Source organism: Falco rusticolus, chromosome 1 (assembly GCF_015220075.1).
Source record: "Falco rusticolus isolate bFalRus1 chromosome 1, bFalRus1.pri, whole genome shotgun sequence".
Taxonomy (NCBI): Eukaryota; Metazoa; Chordata; class Aves; order Falconiformes; family Falconidae; genus Falco; species Falco rusticolus.
This window is the reverse complement of record NC_051187.1, coordinates 8,591,782-8,613,369: the sequence shown is the minus strand read 5'-3', so window position 1 is coordinate 8,613,369 and position 21,588 is coordinate 8,591,782. Positions and strand designations below refer to the sequence as shown.

At 49.3% G+C, this 21,588-nt stretch overlaps 1 protein-coding gene across 2 annotated transcripts in view; it reads left to right on the top strand.

Annotated features, from left to right (window-relative positions):
• Positions 1–21,588, top strand: part of GAS7 (growth arrest specific 7) — a 98,535-nt gene that overhangs the window by 55,391 nt on the left and 21,556 nt on the right. For both annotated transcript variants that reach the window (XM_037409042.1, XM_037409033.1), the window contains exons 3-7: positions 1,749–1,820; positions 4,092–4,177; positions 7,160–7,213; positions 15,776–15,865; positions 17,956–18,071. In XM_037409042.1, the coding sequence (XP_037264939.1) occupies positions 1,749–1,820; positions 4,092–4,177; positions 7,160–7,213; positions 15,776–15,865; positions 17,956–18,071 (418 nt within the window). The remainder of the gene's footprint in view (positions 1–1,748; positions 1,821–4,091; positions 4,178–7,159; positions 7,214–15,775; positions 15,866–17,955; positions 18,072–21,588) is intronic.

Genomic DNA, 21,588 nt, shown 5'->3' with positions numbered 1-21,588 from the left:
TATTTTAAGCCAAGACAAGATGACTCATAAAATACAACTCTTAGCATTTGATTTTCCTCCCATTTAGTTAAAACACATTCCAGTTCTTTCTCATGGCCTAGCGTGGATTTTATTAACTTACTACCCAATTCACAAAAAGTGAGTAAAATTTAAATAGTTCCCCTTGATTCATCAAAGCTTCTAGTCCACCAGGATTTGTACTTGCAATGAAAAAAAAATAATAAAATCTCAAAGTATTTTTGTTTGCAAGAAAAAGCATGCTGTGGCTTGGGAGAAGGGGAGAGAAGGGAAAGCAAGGTGTGTGTCTCCAGGCTTTGGGCATCACAGGTGTGGGGGATGGCACCTTCCTCCATTTGGGATCCGTAATCCTGAGTCCTTTCCTGTAATAAGGAATGTAACACAACCCTTGAGGACATCTGTATGTGTATATATGTGCATGAATGTATATATAGAGATAGTATAAGATAAAACAGTATACCCTTCTTTACCTAACAGGCCTTTTATGGTTCTTGAAACTTGTTAGCATCCTGGTTTTTGCTCAAATGGGTGGTCACCCAGGTCAGGAGGCCTTACGTGCCCCGATGGAAGTGTGGACTGCCAACCCTAACCTGTCACAGCCAGCAGCGCCCTCAGCCTCTCTGCTCCAGGACTGCTGGGCTATGTTCATCTGGAATACTGAGACGCAGGATTTCAGGCTTTGGCAGGGTTAGATGGCTGTTGGTTGGGATGTTCGAAATGACCGTTCCAAACCAAGCGGCTGAAGTAGTCCTTTGACTTGATGACACTGACTTGCTTATTTTCTTATTTGACGTTGGCAAATAGTATTGTTTATTTGGTTTGGTACCAGCATGTTTATTCAAAAGGAATGGTGGCTTGGGCTTCCCAGCTAGACTTCTGCAGAAGTTGCTGTTCTAACCCCACTGTCTGCTGTTTGAAACTTTCACAAAGTTTTGCAATTAAATATTCTGTATTTAGCATGTGGTCAAAAGTAATTTTCCATTTGCAGAGAAAATGAGCAGAATGGTTAAACTACAGAGGAAACTGAGAGGGGAAAAGCAGCAGCAGTCTTTTGAGTATCAAAACTGGTGCGACATACATTTGCGTATCCCAGCTGCTGAAGGACCCAAGTGGAAAAAAGGAAATTTGCCAGGGAAATAGCTTTTTTGAAGGAAAAAAATTGCTACAGTCTGTGTACATGTCACTTAAACCACATTTCTGAGTCATTCACAGCCGCCTTTCGTGCAGAGCGCATGCAAAGGCACTGCACGGCGCGGTCCTTGTTGCCCGGGTAAGGACCATGGCTGGCTGTGCTGCAGCAGCTGTGGCCAGGCAGCTCTCCATACCCACAGTGGGCTGCAGGTGGGACCCCAGGCCGGGCTTGATTTAATTGCACCTGGAAAGGCTCTCAGCTTACAGGCAGCGATCTGTGCTGCAGCTGTATCCCTGCTTTCTCGCAGAGCACAGCCCTGAGGCAGACCTGCGCTAGAAGAACCAGTGATGCAGCTCCCTTTCCAGCTCTGTTTCCACCCATCCCAGCTGGCTGCCAAGGGAGCCAGGGCTGGGGAGTGACAGCAGAAAGAGATGGGAGAAGGGAAGTGCAGGGACCTGCAGGCACCTTCATCACAGAGCAAGAACCTGCTTCAGAGAACACTGAGGGTCAGATCCATTTGTATGTGTGTAATAGACGTAACTCTGGTGGGTGTGTGCAAGGCCTCCATCACCCTTACACTGATGTTTCCCTTCAACAGAAACGACCTGGGAGAGGCCAAGCAGTGTGCCTGGGACTCCAAAGAGCCCTGTGTCACAGAAGAGTTCTGCAGGTACTGTGTGATGCTGTGCCTGACCACTGCATTGGGTGAATCTGCTTTTCTGCCACTCAGCGGAGCAAAGGAAAATGCTGTGATTACGTGGGATGTATACTTAACGTACATGGTCATGTGAGTGTAGGACAGTAAACAAAAAGTGAAAAAAAGTGCCCTTCTGATACATCTTCCTCTCTGTTGTTTCCCTCCTCGTGCATCAGGTCGTCTGAAGTGTCTGCTCAGAGTGGCGATGGCTTCCTTCCTTGGAGCAGGGAGGCAGTGACCCAGCGAGCCAGCGGGGCTGCGGGCTCTGTCAGGGAAGGACAGGCTGCCTTTCCCAGTCCTGCTTTCTGCTTGGGCAGGGGAAGCAAAAAGCTGCAGAGGAACGTGGGCTGGCTGTAGCTCCTTCACGCAGAGCATGTGCACAATGAAGCATTGTTGCGTGGGGTAGCTGCGGGGCTGACCCCTCCACCTCTGCCCTGACCCAAAGTTGCAGGGAATGGAGCAAAAGAGGATCAGCTGCATAATTGTACTGAAAAGCTTTGGGTACTGCAGAGAGACAAAGCAAAGCAAAAATTACTCTAGAATAAAAAGTGTTAAATATAAAGGCCATTGCTGCCAGCTGACAGTAAATAATGCAGTCTAGATGTTTTTCACGGAATTTTTTTTAACTGATGCCCCTCTTTATCAATAGAGCTGAGTGGGAATTAGGCTTGAAGGTTGTACATTTTGTGACCAAAGGATTTGTAATGTAGTTGTGTATCTTGTTTTAACCCTACTTTAAGCATTATTCTTTGCTCAGTATATTCCATAAACAAAGCAACCTACAGCTGTATACATGAACCATAAACATCCTACAAGGGTTGCTTTCTTGACATGAAAAGCCCGTCTCCATTAAACCAGTGCTTTTTACATGTGGGTTGACCCTGGCTGGCTACCAGCTACCCACTGAGCTGCTCTATCGCTCCCCCCCTCAGCTGGATGGGGGGAGAAAAATATGACAAAAGGCTCATGGGTCGAAGTAAGGATGGGGAGATCACTCGCCAATTACTGTCACAGGCAAAACAGACTCAACTCAGGAAAATGAATTTAATTTATGACCAACCAGAGCAGAGGAGGGTGATGAGGAATAAAAGCCAAATCTTGAAACGCTTTCCCCCCACCCCTCCCTTCGTCCTGCGCTCAACTTCACTCCCAGTTTTCTCCCCCTCCTCCCACCACAGCAGCACAGGGGGATGGGGAACGGGGGCTGCAGTCAGTCCATCACACGCTGTCTCTGCCCTCCTCATGGGGAGGGCTCCTCACACTGCCCCTGCTCCAGCAGTCCTCCATGAACGGCTCCAGCATGGGTCCCTCCGGCAGGTGCCATCCACCAGGAACAGCCAGCCCCAGTATGGGGGTCCCCAGCCTGGGCTCCTCTCCCCGTGGGGCCACAGGCTCACAGCCTCCTTCGGGCACCCCCTGCCCGGCGAGGGGTCCCACACGGGCTGCGGGGGGGCACCTGCTCCCCTGTGGGTTCCATGGGTGGGAGCACAGCCTGCCCGGCCAGGGCCTTCCCGCGGGATGCCCGGGAACCTCTGCTCCACACCTGGAGCCCCTCCTGCCTCCTCCTGCCCTGCCCCGGGGGGCTGCAGGGCGGCTGCTCTCACTGTTCTCACTCCTCTCTTCTGACTGCTGCTGGTGTTGTGCAGGGTTTTTCCCCTTCTTCAACCCGCTCTCCCCAAGTTTCTGCCATCGGTGCTGGGCTGGGCTGTGGCCAATGGCGGGTCCGGCTGGGAGCTGGCTGGCCTGGGCTCCATCGGCCACGGGGGGCTTCTCGCAGCTTCTCACAGGCAGCACTCCTGTAGCCCCCCGCCACCAAAGCCTTGCCACGCAAACCCAAAACCCTGCTTCTTCCAACAGATCATTTTATCAAACAGTACTACAGGAACTATTTTGAGTTTGGGAGTCTCTTTTTCTTGGCTCTTTCCAGCTCAGTAACTCCTGTCACAATGCCTGGTAAAAGCCTGCTGCAGGATCGTAGAGGCGGAGCGGGAGCATGGGCTGAGCTTCTGTAGAGTCCAGTTCTGGGGTCTTCCTGGGCTGGAGCTAACACATCACATTGCCAGCCTGTTGGAATGGGGAGAAGCATCCATAGCTTCTTAGGCTGGAGGTAGTGAACACTGGTGACTCAAAAAAGGCACTGTCATTTATATCTGTATATTCAATTACGAGATTATTTTTTAAAACGTGCAATTGTTCATTTGCTAACAGCAGCAAGCCTGCTAACTGTCCATTCTGTTCTTACAGTGAATGGCTACTACATCTCTGGGACCCCAATACACCAGCTCGACTCTGGTCATATGAGCCTCCGAAAAGCCAGTGGGGACCCCCAGGTAAGTTTTGGGGAAAAAGCCAAACGGAGGTATCCAATAAAGGGGTGTTCACTGAAGTAGTTTAGGAATCTGCCCAGAGCGGGAGTGCAAGAGTCATTTTCTTTTAGAAACTGTCAGGTCAGAGAGATTTGTTGCATCTAGAAAAATTAGGTCTTTGTGCCCAGATGGTAAAACAGTACAAAATGCCAAGATAGTTTGGATTTTTTTGTCCTATCAGTCCTTTCTGAAAAATCCACCAGGCCACTTCAGTCACTGTTAACAACCCAACAAATTTTCCTGCCACTCCAGCCTGAAGCCTGGGGCTGTCTCCAGCACAGTCCCCTCTCTAGACTTGCACATCTGCCCATCTCTGTGTCTCATTGTATTTTCTCGCAGCTCCAGCTTTCCCTCCCAAAGACAGTATACACAAAGAATTTGTCTGAAGCTTTTTTCTCAATTACTTCATCATTCCTGCGTGTCCTTTTGCAGGCCCTCCTCTGTGCCTTACATAGCCTGTGCCTTACATAGCCTGTGCCTCACCCATCGCATCACCCCCGGGCTAGCATTCAAGCCGGTTTCCCCTGCCTGTTTGTCCAAGTTTTCAAGAAATATCCCTGCACTTTTTCTTGTACCACTTCATGTCTCTGGGAGGGTCTTCCCTGCAGGTCTGCAGATGCAGCACAGGGCTCTGGGCCCTCTTCCAGCTCCTCCCACGAAACTTCGCTCCCTGCCGAAACAGCAACAGTTGAATAGCTAGTGGGTTGCACTCCCGTTTGGTTGTGCTTCACTGCCTGCTGGCATTTTTCCCCTGATGGTACCGGAGCCGAGTTCTCTGTTTCATTTCTGTATTAACTGGTAGGTTCTTCTGCAGTGCAACTCCTTAAATACTCCCAGTGAAATGCATGTTTCATTTGTGTGCTGCTGCCATGCTGACCTGGGTTGCCTGTTGCTCTCAGCGTCCCTCTGATGTTCCCCATTTCCTGGTCTAAATTTTGTATTGTCTGCCAACTGTCCCTCTTTGCCTCAACCTACTTTCTCACCCCTTGCCTCCTAGGTAGTGGCCTTCAGCCTTGTCCTCATGTGTTCTGTTTTAGCTAAGTCAGCAATTCTGGTTTTGCTTCCCCACCAGTGGATTAATGGCATCTCCCACGATACAGGCCAGCACTTTGGACTCCCTGTTCCTTCCACATCAAACATCTTGCACTTAACTGCCCGTGCTGCTTCATCCCTGAGCAGTTTGCACAGGCTGGGCAACTAAACCAGGTCAAAAGCATTTTCAAAACTGAGGTAGTGCATTACCAGACAGCCCTGTCCGCATGTCTGTTGTGATGCCCTCGGAGAACCCAAATAAGCTTGCAGGCTGTGACTTTCTTTAAAAAAAAGCTATGTTAAACCTCATGCAAAAAAAATAATTTCTCAAGGTATCTGATTCACAAATGTTTCTGCAGTTGGCTTAGTACACAAGTCAGATTAACTGACTCCCCCAGAACTTGGTTTGTAGCAATATTTGCCACTCTCCATTTTTATGGTGCTGAGTGTGACTAAAGTTTATAGTCACCTTCTTGGTGAAATTCACATCTGAGTCGCATGGGGAGTCCACTGCCATGCACTGGTTTGCTCAGCTGACTCAGCCATCAGACCAACAAAAAAGTCCCTTTTATGACTTTTCTCATCCGTGTCAACAGCCTCCGGGATGATTTCTTTCCACTGCTCCTTTATTACAGGTTTTTCCAAATTGAAGTCCTGGCTTCCTTCCTGCTTTGAACCTGTAGCTAGTTCTGAATCTGTAACTGGCTGCTGGTGCCATTAATTCTAAGAGCAGCTTGTGTCCGCGCCCGCTTGGGAGCCTGCCTTGCCTAGGAGCTGCGGCTGCTTTTGCAGAAGAGTTCTCAGTACGGAAAGCGTCTGCCCAGCTGTTGGTTGCAAGAAGCTGCTCTCTGCACCCTCAAACTCATGCACTTTGGCCAGTCCCTCTCCTCATCTGCCCGTCCTGGGCCGTTCTAAGCCGCTTTGCCTTGACTGCCTCTGTCTGGCACGGCACAGGCTGGCTGCCGCGCACAGCAGCTTGCGGGCCTTCCCCGGGGTGCGTTCTCGGGCCGGGGTCGCAGCCACCACGCAGGCAGAGGGCGAGCCACTCGGCCCGCACAGCCACAGACCGGGGCAACAGGGCAAGGGGGGAAAAGCCGCCGCCGAGAGCGGCGCGGAGCTGGAGCTGCGCTGTGCGGGGCGCTGTGCGGGGCGCAGGCCGGGCCCGGTGCCCGGCTGCCGAGAGCGGCCCGCGGGCACTGCTGCCGCACGGGGACGGGGCCCAGCGCGGCCGGGGCCGCTGCCCCAGCCCAGCCGCGCACGGGGGTCGCCCGGGCAGGCTGTCCCTGTCGGTGGGAGGCTCCCGTGGGGGCCGGCCCCGGGCGCGGCGCCGCCGGTGCGAGCTCGCCCGCCGGCGGGCTGCGGGCTGCAGGCCGAGGGGCGGGAGCTACCCGGCCGGGCTGCGCCCCACGGCCCCGCTCCTCCCCGCGGCGGCTGCGGTGGACGCGGTGCCGGGCCGGGGGACACGGGGCGCGGCCCCAGGGCGCGGCCCAGCGGGTGCTGCCGGGAGCGGGCTCGCACGCCGCGGGGCAGCTCCCGCTGCTCCCGGGCCGGCCGCCGGGCAGCACCGCGCCGGTGCCGACCCGCACCCCCCAGCGCGGCGCGGCGGAGGCGAGAGCTGCCGCGGGGGCTCGGCGGGGGCCCGGCAGCCACCCCGGCCCGGCGGGAGCGGGCTCCGCCCCTCGCCCCGCCCCTCGCCCCGCCCCGCCTCGCCATTGGCCGCGCGAGCTGGCGGCTGCCAGGGTGGGCGGCCCCGCCGGGCGCTGGCCCCGCCCCCGCTCCCTCGGGTGCCGAGCGGGGGAGCCGAGCGCCGAGCCGAGCCGAGCCGCGCGCCGGGCCATGGGGTCCGCCTAGCGCCCGCCCGCCATGCTGGGCTCCGAGGCCGGCCGTGACGGTGCGCCCCGCTTGTCTCCACAGGCCCCGGGGTCCCCGGCGGCGCCGCGGCGGCAGAGCAAGGAGAGCAGCCTGACGGTGAGTGCGGCGGGGCCTGCAGCGCGGGGGGACAGGGTGCTGCGCGGGCCGGGGGCTCGGGGAGGCGGCAGGGACCCGGGGAGGCGGTGGGGGCCCGGCCACGGTCCCTGTCGCCCCGGCTCCGGGCGGGAGGGGAGGGCGGGCTGGGGGAGGGGAGCACCCCGCTGCGAGCGGCTGGCGGCCCGCCCGGGGCCCGAGGGAGCGCGCCCTGCCCGGCAGCCCCCGGCCCGGCGGCCTCCGGGTCTGGCGGGGCACCGGGGGTGGCGGAGCCGCAGGCTGCGGGGATGGGCCGTTTGCCGTGCCGGGGCAGAGCCGGTGCTCTTGTCCCCAGCGAGGTGTCAGAAGGTATTTTTCTGTGCCAGAGAGTCCAAGCGAAGATTTCTGATGGGAAGTATAGGCAATGCTTTTAGGTTTCAATATGAAGTTAATCTTGCTTTTGCTTTTAACTTTGCTAATTACATATGGCTGACTTAATTAAGATGTTCTCAGTGTCGTGTTTACAGACATTAATATCTTTTGCATGCCTGGTGACCTCGTCTGGAACACACTTTATGCTTCTGGGCTACTCAGCGCAGAACAGATGTTTAGAAACGGAAAGGAAATCAAAATAGATTAATGAAAGTGGTTGGGAATACAAAGGTTTGTTTAAAGGGAAATAATAAAATAGATAAACGAGCAGATAAATTGCAGCGATAAAGGAGAGCCAATAAACATGCTTACAGCTGCAGGCATTAGCAGGGTATAAAATCTGTGAGAACAAAAGGAATAATTTAATGTAATCCATCATTGTGAACTGTTACTACGAGGGGGAGGTTCTTGTCACCAGCAGCCTGTTGATTTATTCACCAATGGGCATGATTCCCTGGTTGCTGGTGCCAGGGATGAGGGTTCGGAAGGAGGGATGAGGGTTCGGAAGGAGCAGCACGGGTGCCCCTGCAGTGCAGGGCAGTCACTGTCGTGCGGGGACACTTTTCTGAGGGCAAAAGAAATATCTCCAACAGTTTGCTTGGTTGTCGAAATCAGCTGTTGTGAATCAAAAATGTGTTGTGACTGTTCCTAGTGTATTGAGAGAGCAGGACCTCGGGAAGGAAGTCTGGATCTGTTGGTTGGGACAGATCTGCAGATGTCCTGAGGACAGCGGCAGGACTGCCCGGTCTGCGGCGGCCAGGGCTGGAAATGCGTCCGACCCACCTAATGCAGCCCCAGGCCACCCAGGTGCGAGGGCCCGGAGCAAGCCACGTGCTGAACATAGTGTCCAGAGGGACTAGATGTGGTCCCGGGGTGGGTGGCAGGGCGCAGCGCAAGGGTGAGAGCGCTTGTATCTCTGAAATACTCGCTGCACTCAGGGGTGAGGAGTCAGGCTGTTCACTGAGGGTGGTTTTCACTGTCTATTTGCTGGCCTGTGTGCCATCTGGTAGCATCTGCAAAGCAAGAAAGTGTTGTGTGTTATGTCAGGATCATTGGCTGAGCATTTCTTCAGCACAAGTCCAAAGCTTTCAAGTGCGATGCATCAGACAGACAAAAACAAGCTAATTTTAACAGCTGTTTGCTCCAAGCCATTGCCTGCATCAAGGAAGCTTTGTGAAAAACAGTTCTCATACAGAGCGTAAACTGTAAAACAATGTACATTTTCCCCATCTCCTAGCGGTCAAGCTGACCTTGGGATGTTCTTGTTAACAGAGCTGCAGGGCACGTCCTTAGCTTACTGTCAGATGGTTTCTTTTGTTCTGTAGCAGTGCTCAGGCAGAGTCTTTTTTTTTTTTGGCGGAGGGGGATTTTGTGATTAACTTTGGGGTTTTCAGTCCAGCAGACCTCCCACAAACTGAAATCCTGTGATACGTGAACTGCAGGTGATGTCCAGCCTGACCAGCGCCTGCAGCCTAGCTGTCCATTTCACTGCTTTCAGCAGAGGAGTGGGAGTTCCTTCCCATCTTCCTGGGAATGCACCTGCCTCCTCTACATCCAAATAACCATTTAGGAGCACAGCCTCTGAAAATCCTGAAGGCAGGGGGGAGCTGGAGTATTTCTTGTTTGTATTTCCCCAACAAGATGAAGAATATGGTGTTTTCTCTTTGGTAGATGGATGTTACCAACACTGTGTTGTCTGCTTCCTTTGGAAGGGAAAAGCCAGCTGGGTTGCATCAGAGGCTGTTAGGAAACTGGTGCTTGCAGAAATTATTGATCCTCACTTAGGAAGCAGCAGTGCAAGACTGTGGTGTTTGTTGATTTTTGCAGTGACTTTCAAGGTGCTCTCATTAGTTTTAGGCTGGATAGTTTGCTGCCTGATTCCTGAAGAGCTGTCTCTCTGGCCATGAGTTACCTGTGGAAGCTGGAGCTCCTTTACCGTAGGTGAGGGAGAGTTAAATGGGGAATGTATGGGGGTGTGTTGACTTGGGGACAGAACCGTGTCTCACTGCAAGAGCAAGAAGCCTCTGTGATGATGCAGTATTTCTGATTGTGGGTTTCTTTCTGGAGGATGCTCTAGTGCCTTGTCAAGATATGTCATGGCTTGGAAAATGCCGGCACTTGTATTGCGTATGTTGGATGCATAAATAAGCACATGCTGCCGATGGGAAGAGGAGCAGCCTACATCCAGTAACTTGTGTTTTTTGCTGCTGTGCTCTGCACCTGACACGATGTGATGAACACAGTGTGAGGCTATGCTATGTGTTCAGTGCGGTTCTCCCTTCTGCCCTGGGGCTGACTGCGTGGCAGAAACTGTCAGAAATCCGGTTTTGGCAGGCAGTGACGGAATCATCTCTGAACATTTCTACAGATAGGCCAAATAAAGAGGGCTCCTAAACACTTGTCGCAGAATCTTCCCTTTGAAACAGGAAGCATATCAATTGACTTCCTTAACAACCATGGCTTCAGCTGTCTGTTCTCCCATTCTGTTGTGCCATTGCTGCACTAATTCCACGTGCAAACACATGGTGTTGAAGCTACCTAGACACAGTCCAGGCATTCCTGGGCTTCCCTGTCTGGGTAGTTAAAACTGTGCCTTTGCCTGTGCCTGAGCTCCTTGGAGATCTCCTCTGGCCTGTGCATTGTGTGGTTGTGCCCAAACAGTCCCATTTGGCAGGTGAACTCATTACATCTAGTGGAGTTCGCTGGTTTACTTTTCAGGTCTCACCTGAAATTGTAAATCAGATCGTGAAGTCAGGTGTTCTTGCACAGCTGTGCTGTGTTTAAGATGCTGTGGATGTGCAGAAATCCAGAAAAATAATCTGCATTTTTAGGTTGAAGAAATGAGCAAGAATGTTGCCCTGCTTTAGTTACTTTACCACGGCTCAGCAAGCTCGCCCACTGTCTGCTCATTTATTTATATAGTGTGTTATGTAATAAACATGTAGTTGATTATCTAAGCCTTGATCAAATTATTCTTGTTTTATTCATGTTGCTTGGCAATGTCTCATGTACTGGTGAGTGCTGGTAGCCACTTCAAAGCCTTCATAGGACTTTGAAATCCATTAAATGAATGTGCATGTCCAGCCCAACAAAGTTGCTTGCTCCTGTGCACACTGCTCTCGTGCAAATCCTGTGCGCTCATCTGCCTCCCTGTGACTGTTCTTCTGTCACCCTTTTGCATCTCAGACGTAGTCAAGAGCCACCTACAACGCAAACGGCCAATTTTGCCATCACTGCCAATGTACTCATGTGAAATAGGAGTTGGAATATTTCGTTGCTAAGGGTATAATTGCTTTTGCTCACGATCAGTATACAGGCAAAAGTATTTGAATCTACTTATTGAGTTTGGTACACCGCAGGTTTGTCAAGAGAAATGAATCCATTTGTGTTGCTTGTCTGGTTTTCTTCTCGCCCCCCTTCACTGAGCTTTGTTTTCATTGTGTTTTTCACAACATGTCCCCTCTGGCTGCGTACCTTCTTCTAGCCGTGGCCATCCAGTGGCTCTCACACACGTTTCCAGGTGCCACTTGCGTCAAGGGGCACTGGAAGGACAGGCTGCTGTCCTCTGGCATGTTTGCTTAGCTTATACTTGGAGTACGCCTTGCTGGTGTCGTGTCATTAATTTTGCTTTGTTGCAAGCTGACAACAGCCATTATTTTTATTAGTGAAAAGGCTGGGTGGGGATTTAATATCATGGTGAGGCTGATTATCACCTTGGCTGTCCCAGTGGAGCCTGCACAGATGTAATGCAGGTCATAATGCCTTGTTTTCTCTTAAAGTTCTGTGATTCCATTAGTTATGTGTTTTAATTTGTTTTGTTTCTTACTGGCAATTACAGCCGTAATAGCTTCTGCACGCTTTTGTTCAGGCCTTGTTGGCTAGTCAGCATTGTTGAAAGAGATTAGCGTTGCGATGGTCTGTCCTGTTGTTTGAATTTGGATCTTGCAGGTCGCCTGACTGGCGGTCAGAGATGTGGCTGGTGAGAGCGGCACAGGGAGGGGGTGTCCCTGCCCGTGGGACTGACACAGCTCTTAATGCTGCTGAATGTTGGGACGTCTTCGTGAGATGCTTTGGCTGTCTCTGGCATCAGTCAAAAAGCTCACTGGTGGGTCTAAGCTGGCAAACCAGAGTGCTTTTTTTCAGCTATTTTTGATTCTAGAAAAAAGAAAAGGAGCATTCCAGAGGGAGGATTGCGGGGGGAGCGAGATGTGGTCACTCCACTACTGGCATGAGGCCATGTCATGCTCAGTGCCAGCCCAGTGTTCGCCTCCCTGCTGGGAAACCCTGAGAGGTTTTAGAAACATTCCAAAATACAGATCCAAGAGCTCTTGTTTACATAATAAGAAATCTGTGGTGATGAAAGGAAAGTCAGTCACAGGATTTCCTACACAGTTGTATATAATTTTTAGTAATATTTCTAGAGTTTTGAAAATTTTTGTGCCCTCTCTGGGACTTTGTGTAGAAAACTGTAAGTTCTGTCAGGTTCTGTTTACCACACAAATAATCCTTCTTTTTGGTTTGTTTTTTTTTTAAGATCAAAACCTCTGCATTTTATTTTTTTAATTGACACCAATTTCCTTTTGAAAGTGATACTAGACCCAAATGTCCTCATGACTTTTTCCAGACAATTCCGCATCATTTCCAGACAATTAAGTATAAGCTTCTGAGAAGTGAAGGATGTTTGATTTATTCATAAAGCTTTTGGTCTGATGATACTCTGAGAGAGTTAACCCTACACTCATCACCTGTTAATAAGTGTGCTCACTGTTCTTCTTCCTGCTGTGCACGTGGACATGGTGCTGTGCGTATGGTCCATCGCGGTGGGACAGCTTCACCAGTCCGAGCATGGGTATTTCCAGTGACTCTATTTACTTCCTCCAGACATCAGTGATGTAACAGAGTTAATAAGCAGCTTCCAACTGTTACAGATTTAGTTTTTGTGAAGCAGGTGCTGGATTTAGCAGGGAATATGGATTTCCCGTGCAGTTTCCCTTTGCAGGTTTTTAAGCTGCAGGGAACAACTCGTGTGCCACTGTACGTGCTCCCAGCCGCACGTGTCCTGGTGCACAGTGCGATGGTGCTGAGTCTCCTGGTAAGGGCTGCAGCATACACTGAGGAGGTGCCTATTTCCCACCCTTCGTGTTACCCAGTGTGACAGTGTTGGGCCCTAGAAATCTGCCCTGGCAACACTGCTGTCTTCACGGAGGCATTTGGTCCTTTCTCAGCTGGAACCAGTTGGTTTGGGAACACACAACTCCACGCAGCAGGTGTGCAGGGCAGTGTTCAGTGCAGGCTGCCAGGCTGGGGCGGCTGGAGATGCTGGGAGGACTGGCATCCAGATGACCTGTGGCTGGCATTCAGATTTTGATTTGGTGAGGGTGAGAGGCAGTGTTAAAGCCAGAAATGCTCAAAGCCAGACGCTGTATAACCTCTCGAGGCACCACATACCTGCGCATGGTCACCTCCAGCACTGCCATTGCTGGCAGGACCCTGTTTCCCGATTCTCCCCTGCTCTGGGAAGATGCGCTGCAGTGTTGCTCACCCATGGAAGCAGCTGGCCCACTATGATACATGGCAGAGCAATTCCGCACAGGTTCTGAGGTGAACTCATTTTTTGAAGGTGAAACTACAATATGTTGTGTTGTTTGAGAAATAGGGTGTGGTGGTGACAGCACAGAGGCAGGGCCAGGTACCAGCGTGGCCCATGACCAGCAGTGACATGGGGTTTTGTGACCTGGGACGTGAAGTGGAGCCTTTTTTCCATCTGCCCTTGCACGCCAGTCTGGCCTTTGCCCAGGTGGGTGCTTGTTGGACGGTCTGAAAATTTGGCTGAAGGTTTCTAGCTGGTATTTTTAAGATGTTTGGGCTGATCAGTTGTGAAGTTTCCTGGCAGGGGTGAGTCCCTGAACAGGGTGCTAAGCCAGGGCAAACAGGCAGCAAATCGCAGTGGAGCTTTGCCGTGGCTGCGAGCAGCTCTGTGTGCTCCTGCTGGCTGCACCCAGAGGAGAGGTGCCAGCACCTGGGCTGCTTCCAGTGGACGATGGGATCTGCTTGCAGGCTTTTAGATCTGGTGATCCCTGAATGGAGCAGGGGAGGTAACCCAACTTATCTGACCAAAAAAACAGTGCAGGGTGGGCTTGCGGTGCTGTCCTGAGAGAATTGAGCTGACAGGGAAGAGGCAGGCGGGGAAAACTTGAGCAGAGACAGAAGGTGTCCTCAGTGAAACATCCCCCATGGAGGGGCTTCATGCTGGAGGTCACCCTGGGGTGACACAGGGGCCCACTGCTGCAGCATGGGCAAGCCCAGCTGAGTGTGACTACACTGGCATGTCCCCTGGCACATCCCCTGCGGCCGCGGGGGTGCTGGGTGCCCGGGTGAAGGTGAGCACCAGCACTTGTCACACAGCCATCCTGCTCTGAACTGAGCAGATGAACACAGTCATCATCATGCATTCTGATGCATGGCACTTCTGGTGGAGAACATCAGGGAATGGGGAGGTGTTTTCAGCAGTTCCTGTTGTCTGTTCTTGGGACTGTGTGGCTGGTGGAGGCTGGCTGTGGCTGGAGGTGCAAGCTCACCCATGCACGGCTGCTGCCTGTGAAGCGATAGTGGAGTGAGAGCCCCAGTCTCCAACCCCCTGCAGATCAGATTGAAGCCTGATGGGAGCTAGAAGGAAGCTGGAAGGAAAGATGCATGGTTTAAGATCTAGCTGAGGTGACAGCCAAAGATACTGTAGGTACAGGGTCCTCAGCCTGCTTTGAAATGGACTTGGCAAACTCGTGGCAGAGTGATTTTTGTGGAGAGATCGGTGGAGAAAGCTCTTGCATTACGGACAGGAGAGCCACTGAAATTTCAGCATGGGCAGACAGCAGCAGGGCCAGTGTGGGTTCGTAGCAGCAGGGTTGTATCCCCTAAAGGCTTTGTCTGCGTTGCTGCAGCTTGCTGGATTTACACCGTGTCAGCGCTTGTCAGCATGTTGCCATGTGGGTTTTGATCCCCTCTGAATAGCCCAAAGGCAGATTCACTGCATGTGAGCATTACCTTTAGGTCTGCCCGTGCAGCTGCGCTAACCTTGCCCACAGCTTTGGGTTTGGATTTCCTGTGAACATTAACTGGTATTATTAAAAAAAAAAAACCCAACCAACCAAACAAACAAAAAACCCCCAAAAAACCCCACCCCAAAACCAACAAACCCATACAGTTATATCTGTGAGTCTTCCATCCCCCATTTCTGTTGGTTCCTTGATTAATACACACGTACCCTTAGTGTCCAGGGAACCTGCAGGGGCGATAAGAGGGACTGCTTTTGGTGTGCCTGCCCAGCAGAAATTTTAGGCAAGTGTTATGTGCTGGCAGTGAGCTCTGACTCTTGCTGACTTGCCCTGAAGGGCTTAACTGTGTCCAGAGTTATTCTGCAGCACATTCTGCAGTAGCTGTCATGATCTTCGCTTCCACTGTGCTTTTTGTCAGGCTACATTTTCTACTGCAATAACTTAATGAGCACTTGTACTTTTTTATGCCTTTGTTCGATGACTGTGATGAGTGCTGTCTTACAAATTGCTGTGGGTTTTGCACACTGAAGGTTAGCTGGCTTTAGAGAGACCCTGTTCCTTTTTGCAGGAAGCATCACTTTCATCTGAAGAGGTCTCTGGGATAGGTGGAAGGGCTGTGCGCTGAAAAAAATAACACCTTTTTTGTAAATCTGTAACAGACTTAACATAGCCAAGATTTTCTGATGAAATATGTCAACAGTGCCTGCAGTGCTCTCTCCTGCTAACGATATTTCTTGGGTTCAGGGCATGCTCGGGGTGTTTCACATCAGGATTTTTGCCACAGTTTGTTAGTGGTCCAGGAGAACTCCCTGTATGGTGCTTTCCAAATCAAGCTGGTTTTCCTCGTGTGAAATGGGTAGTTTATTTTCCTTGGAGCCAACACTCCTGCTTGCTCAGAGGAGCTTTCTGGGAATACTTAGCTGCTGTTTCCATGCAACAACCAATTTTTTTTCACTGACATGCATTTACTGTGGATTTTCTGGTTGGAAACGCATGTATATAACCTTTAATTTGCATATATCTCATCAACAGCTAAATTTCATTACCTTCTAACGCTTTTGCTTTTGTTTTTTTTTTTTTAAAAAAAAAACAACAACAACAGATAAACTGTGTGACTTTCCCCCACCCTGACGTAATGCCAGAGCAGCAGTTGCTGAAACCTTCTGAGTGGAGCTACTGTGATTATTTCTGGGTAAGTAGGCAGCTAGCCACATGCCATGTTGCAGCTCCTGAGCTTCCAAAAAAGTGGAACAAACAGCTTGATCTGTGGTACAAGGGGAATTTGGGCTGAAATGCAGTGTGTTAGGGCAGTACCAGGGAGCTTGAGGACACTGGTGAAGATCGGGTGGAAACCATCTAACCTGTCTCAGATGTGGGTGATTGCCAGAAGAGTGTCCAGAAGGGCAAGGTCAGCTGTCTGGAGATGGGGAGGGTGTAGGACAAATTGCACATCTCAAAATACATCAGCCAAAAGGGGTGTGCAGCGAGAACGGGGGTAGCAAGGTGGCTGACAGGGAATGTTATTTCAGTGTTTCACAGAGCACAAGAACTAGGGATGCAGAAGAAAGCTGGGGGTATCACATTTAAAGCAAGAAGATAGTTACAAACTTTGTGTTAAATTGTAAGACTCGCTCCCACAGGATATTCTGGAGGCCAGATCATAAATGACTTTTTAAAAGGATGAGGTTTGCGAAGGACAGGCCCCTTAGTAGCTCTTAAATTGAGTAGTTTTAATGCAGCCTTCAGCATGGGAAGTCTCTAGTGGCTGTGTTTCTGTGTGCCCTTCTGTGCTTAGCTCTGCTTTCAGGATCCTGTATCGGATTAAAATGATGCAGTAGTCCTTCAAGTGTGGAGCTGATAGAAAAAAATATTCCACTGGAAAACTGTTTTTTGGGGGGTGGGGGGGTTACTACCTCAAAAATGAAGATTTTAGGAATGTTACATTTGTTTTCAACTATCAGTTATTGAAACATTTCCTTTAAAAAAAAAAAAAAAACTTGCAAAAAAAGGGTAGCTGTTGGAGACGTAGCAGCACTTCCCTTGTGTGTGCTGAGTGTTGGTGTGAGGAGTAATGGCAGTAACTTGCTAAAATACACTTACATACTTGCAAATGGTCATGCTACCAAACCATCAACATTTTTTCAGTTTCTCAGTCTTCTGATCCTAATGAGCAATGAATCAATAATGATGTATAGGCTTATTGTTTGCATGTGTCTTTACAGAAGTCACTGCTCTGCTTGGTTCGTTCTGCTTAGGCTAGGCCACCGTTTGGCTCTTTGGGTTTGGTCACATCTCGCTCTCAGTGAAACTGCACTTAAAGCTGCCTGCCTTCTGCAAACTTTTATCCTCCTATAGCTCCGCTCCCAGGACTTGCCTCTTGTCCCCCATGGTCTGCACATAACTTGCCCTTCTTCTTCAATCAGCTCCACTCCTCTCGTTGTGTTAGCTGCCCGCTGCCTGGTGCGATGTCCTACGAGTCTCACATTTTCATTAATGTGGCATTTAATGTGCAGCACCCAGGGTATTAGAGCAAAACCTGCAGTCCTTAGGGAAGTGTCCTCTGGGCCTCATTGTTGGAAGCGGGTAGGAAATGAAATTCTGAAATGAGGAAACGCAGATAGAGGAGAGAAAAGAGGTAGCAGAGAGAAGACTGTGTTGGTCCTTGTAGCAACCCTGAAGTCAGTGGAGCAAAGGGTGGGAAGGGCTGTGTAGGAAACAAACAGTGAAAGGTGGGACATACGGCACTCATCTGTTGAACAAGCTGCTGGTTTACAGCAGGTTGTGCAGGTTGGCTGTATTTTTCTGAGTGCAAATCGGGGTTGAACTTGAGAGTCTGTTAAAGGTCGTTTAGGGCCGTTACCCCTGGAAGGAGCAGCAGTGTCCTCCCCTCTGCCCCAGCAGTTCCTTTGTGCCGGCTCCAGGGTCCCTTCTTCTCCTGGCAGGATGAGCCGCCAGGGCTCCCACTTGCAGAGCCAGCCCAGGGGCATCACCAGGTCTGCAAGGCCGTGGGCAGGGAAGGCAGGTTTGCTGCTTCAACTCCAACATAGTCCTGTGCTAGCTAAGGGTAACTGTAAAGCTTCCTTTTTTATTGAAAAAAAGCAATAAGAGGAGGAGGAAAGAGAAAGTGTTGGCTGGGGTGCTGCAACCACAGCTGTTATCAGGGGGCTCTTCAGACCCCGCTGCTGCCTGCGGCTCGGGCTCCTTGGGCAGCTGTCATGGGGAACTGCGTGTCTGCCGTTTTGATCCCCGTATCTTTTCGTTGAACTTTGTTTTTCCTTCCAGGCTGATAAGAAGGATTCGCAAGGGAACAATACAGTGTCGGGATTTGAAATTCTTCTTCAAAAGCAACTTAAAGGGAAACAAATGCAGAAAGAAATGGCAGAGTTTGTTCGAGAAAGGTAATTAGCACTTTGCTATCAAATTAACTATTAATGGCAATAGCTTTTTTTCGTGGTTTAGATATTCCTTTAGTACACTAATGATATAGCTTAAACTGTGTAAGAGAGATGCTGCCAGTTCTTAAAGAACATTTAGTATATCTTTAATGTCCATCCACACTCTCCAGTCTTCCCTGGCTCTCACTTGTCTCTCCTGCTGTGCCTGTCTCAGGTGTATGGCACACAGGCTGTCTGTTTAGATGGAGGGAACCAAGAAGTTATTAAGCTGCAGGTTCAAGGGAAGAACATGAACATGACCAAAACAGAGTAGAGCTGATATTTAGAAGGGAAAGGTTTTGTCTGAAAAATAAAGCAGCACCTTGTGGACATGGAGCATAGGCACAGTTTCCTAGAGGAAGATGTAAAGACATTACTTAGGACTTACACTGGTTATGGAGCTAAACTACACATACTTAGAGTGAACCCCAAGTCATAGAGGCAGATGTCGCTACCGGAAGATGCCACAATGCTGTTAATGGTCTCTTCTGCTGACACGGGAAGTGCACTGAGCACCAAACAGGCAGTTGGTAGATGCTCAGTTCAACCACGTACAGGAGATGATGTGAAATCATTACTCATAAATAGTGTAACTATTATTTGAAGTCATTTGTTGTGTGTCCAAGCCCGTGTAAATCATCTTGAGGATGACTGAAAACTTGAGAACAGCCCAAAGGGAACAAGCAGTGTTTAGTCCCAGGAGGAAGGCAGAGCTCACTGACGGGTGTTCTCTCCTGGAGGCAGCTGCACCAGTTGAAGGAGCTGTTGTCCTCTGTTCTTGCCTCTGTGTTGGTGCTTGCTGCTGAGTTGGTATTGCCTTCCTGGTCCACTGCTGCAGACACAGTGTGGCTGTGCTGACATAAATCAATAGTGGTGTAAGCAATGAACAGGGCAACAACCAGGGGCATCTGTGTTGGCATTTGGAGGGCAGTTCCATTGGGCAGAACTTGCAGATAGTTGCTTTCATTTCTAGTTTGTTTTCTTTTTCCCTTTCATCTTTTTTTGTAGTATTAGGGATATGGCAGCATTGGAGAAATGCAAAGTTTAGCACAGGTAATAAAGACAGTCTGATACAGGAGGTGCAGAGTGCCCAGCATCCATGCATAGTTCCTACTGCGTTTGAGATAAGGCAGTCTGAGAGACAGTTGCCTCTGTGATCCATGAAAAAGTGCGACTAGAGGATGCAGGTAAAAGAAAGCACCAGCTGGCAAAGGAAAAATACAGTCGAGAAATAGTCTTGCTAAGCTAGAAGATGAGGAGAGACCAAGCAGAATTGCGATAGCCATGGCCAGGGAAACGAGGAGGAAAGCTGCTCCAAAGAAAGTAATATATAATGAAATTTGACAGAAACAGAAAAAAGGAGCATTCAGGAGGGAGGGAAAGTTGGCATGAAATCAAAGAGAACAAGGAGAGAGCAGCTTTGACACTGGGAAGAGGCATGTTTGTGTCCTCAGTAGAGGAAGAAGTAGGCATGTTATAGAAGACAAGACAGAAAAGATTCACAGTGTGCTGGAAACAAAGAAGGTTTGGAATTGAATGTGAAGAGGATCTGGATGGGAGTTTAAAAAGACAAATTCTGTATTGGAACAAATTACTCAGGATTGCTCTGTGTGAAAATGGAGGAGGTTGATGTTGAGCTGGAGAAGTTACTCACAGAAATGAGAGCTCAGGCCATCAGGGAAACCTTGACATTCCCAGCTGAGGGAGGAAGTACTGGTAAGATTTTTTCATGACGATCATCAGATGGCTCAGGGAATACCAGACCACATTTAGCTAGGGGTTTTCACATCCAGACAAATTCCCTCCATCTGTACAACCAGCCTTCTGGAGGTGAGGTTCGGGCAGCTAATAGAAATAGCTTTCAATAGGAAACTGGGATGAGGCATGATAACCAGTTTTCTTCATCAAATAACCAACAAGAGGCAATACTAGCTAAGATATAGTTTATCAAGCAGATACTTTTAGAGGAGCTAATTGTATATAGCAATCTTAGACTGAGCGATTATGTGTTCTTTCAGTTCTTGTTGACAAAGATAGGGTTATAATACAGACTTTGAATTTTAATAAGGCAGACCTCAAGAAAGGGAGAAAAAAAATAGTAAATTGACTGAAATGAAGGATCAAGGGTGTAGGTGTGAAAGAAGGAAAGAAGAACTTTAAATCAAAAATGAAAATATGGTCCAGCATTTGCATTCAAGTAAGCACTGCAAAATGGCCAAGAAAATCTGCAGACTGAATAGCATCAGCCTCTCCGAGTAGAACTAGTAATGTTTTTATTAGCAAAGGAACATGGTCTTAGGCTTTTGACCACTCACTTTCTAATTGACTGGGCTGTGCTTAGAAAATTTAAAATAAATAGCAGATTATTCAATGACATGAAAAGAAATACAAGCAGGAGGATGGCTGTAGTGAGTCTGATGGAGGTCTGTCTAGCCCACTGACTTTAATCTGACCGTGACAGTACTGACTGCATAAGAGAAAAAGAGCATGAGAGTCTCTGTCCTCCCAGCATCCAATAACCAGAAGTTTGGGCTTTCCAGAGCCAGAGTTTGCCTTAGGTCTGCCATGTTCAGCAGATACTTGCAAACATCTTCACTGTTGTTTTAATATTTTTGACTCTTTTTGTATTGTTGACCACTGCAACAATCTGTAGAAGACTTCTGCAATTTATGCACTACAGGATAAGTCATTATGCTTCTGTTGTCTGATAATTTCATTGTTGCGTCCCAATCTGGAGAAGTAGTGTAAGAAGACTTATAGTCACTGTCTTGACACAGTGACAGTTGTGTAGATGGCTGTCAGATACCCTCTATCACCTTTTCTCTGTGTTCCCTGTGTTGTCTTAATCTATTTAGCTTCTTCTTGCATGGTAGTCACATCAGATCATCTTTGCCTCCCTCTGCAGCGCTGTAGTTTTTCTTTATCCATTATAACATGGCATGACTGAAATTATTTGAGTATGGGCACATGAAGTACTTCATTTCAAAACAAACCAAAAAAAAGGCACAAGAGAGCGTGGAAGAAACCTCCAAAGAGCAACTAGAATTAATAAAATCAAGAGAGTATGGGTCAAAATGCACATATAATCTGTAATGCTTCTGATTACACAGGGAATGAAATGCTGAAAGTTTTCAAAGAAGTTAGTGGAAACGGCTTATTTTAGTTTGAAGGTGGAGTTATGGTGAAGCAGCTGGGTGGATTTCCAGAGGTAGGATTGCAAAGCTCGGGGCTCCATGTGTACTGATGTACTGGTGTTTCACAGTCACCACAATCCAGAGTTTAAAAGGTGTTTATGTTATCCAGGGCCAGGAGGTGTATTTTTTTGCTTTTCGACATTTATCTTCACCTTGGTTTTTAGCCTCTTTTGAAATGTTCAGCGTGTTCTGGCTGCAGGATGGCAGGCTGTGGTGGAACAATTTATGACTGCCCACTGGGGCTCTTAAGCAATAACCAATTCACCTTTTTATTGTTTGGGTTGTTT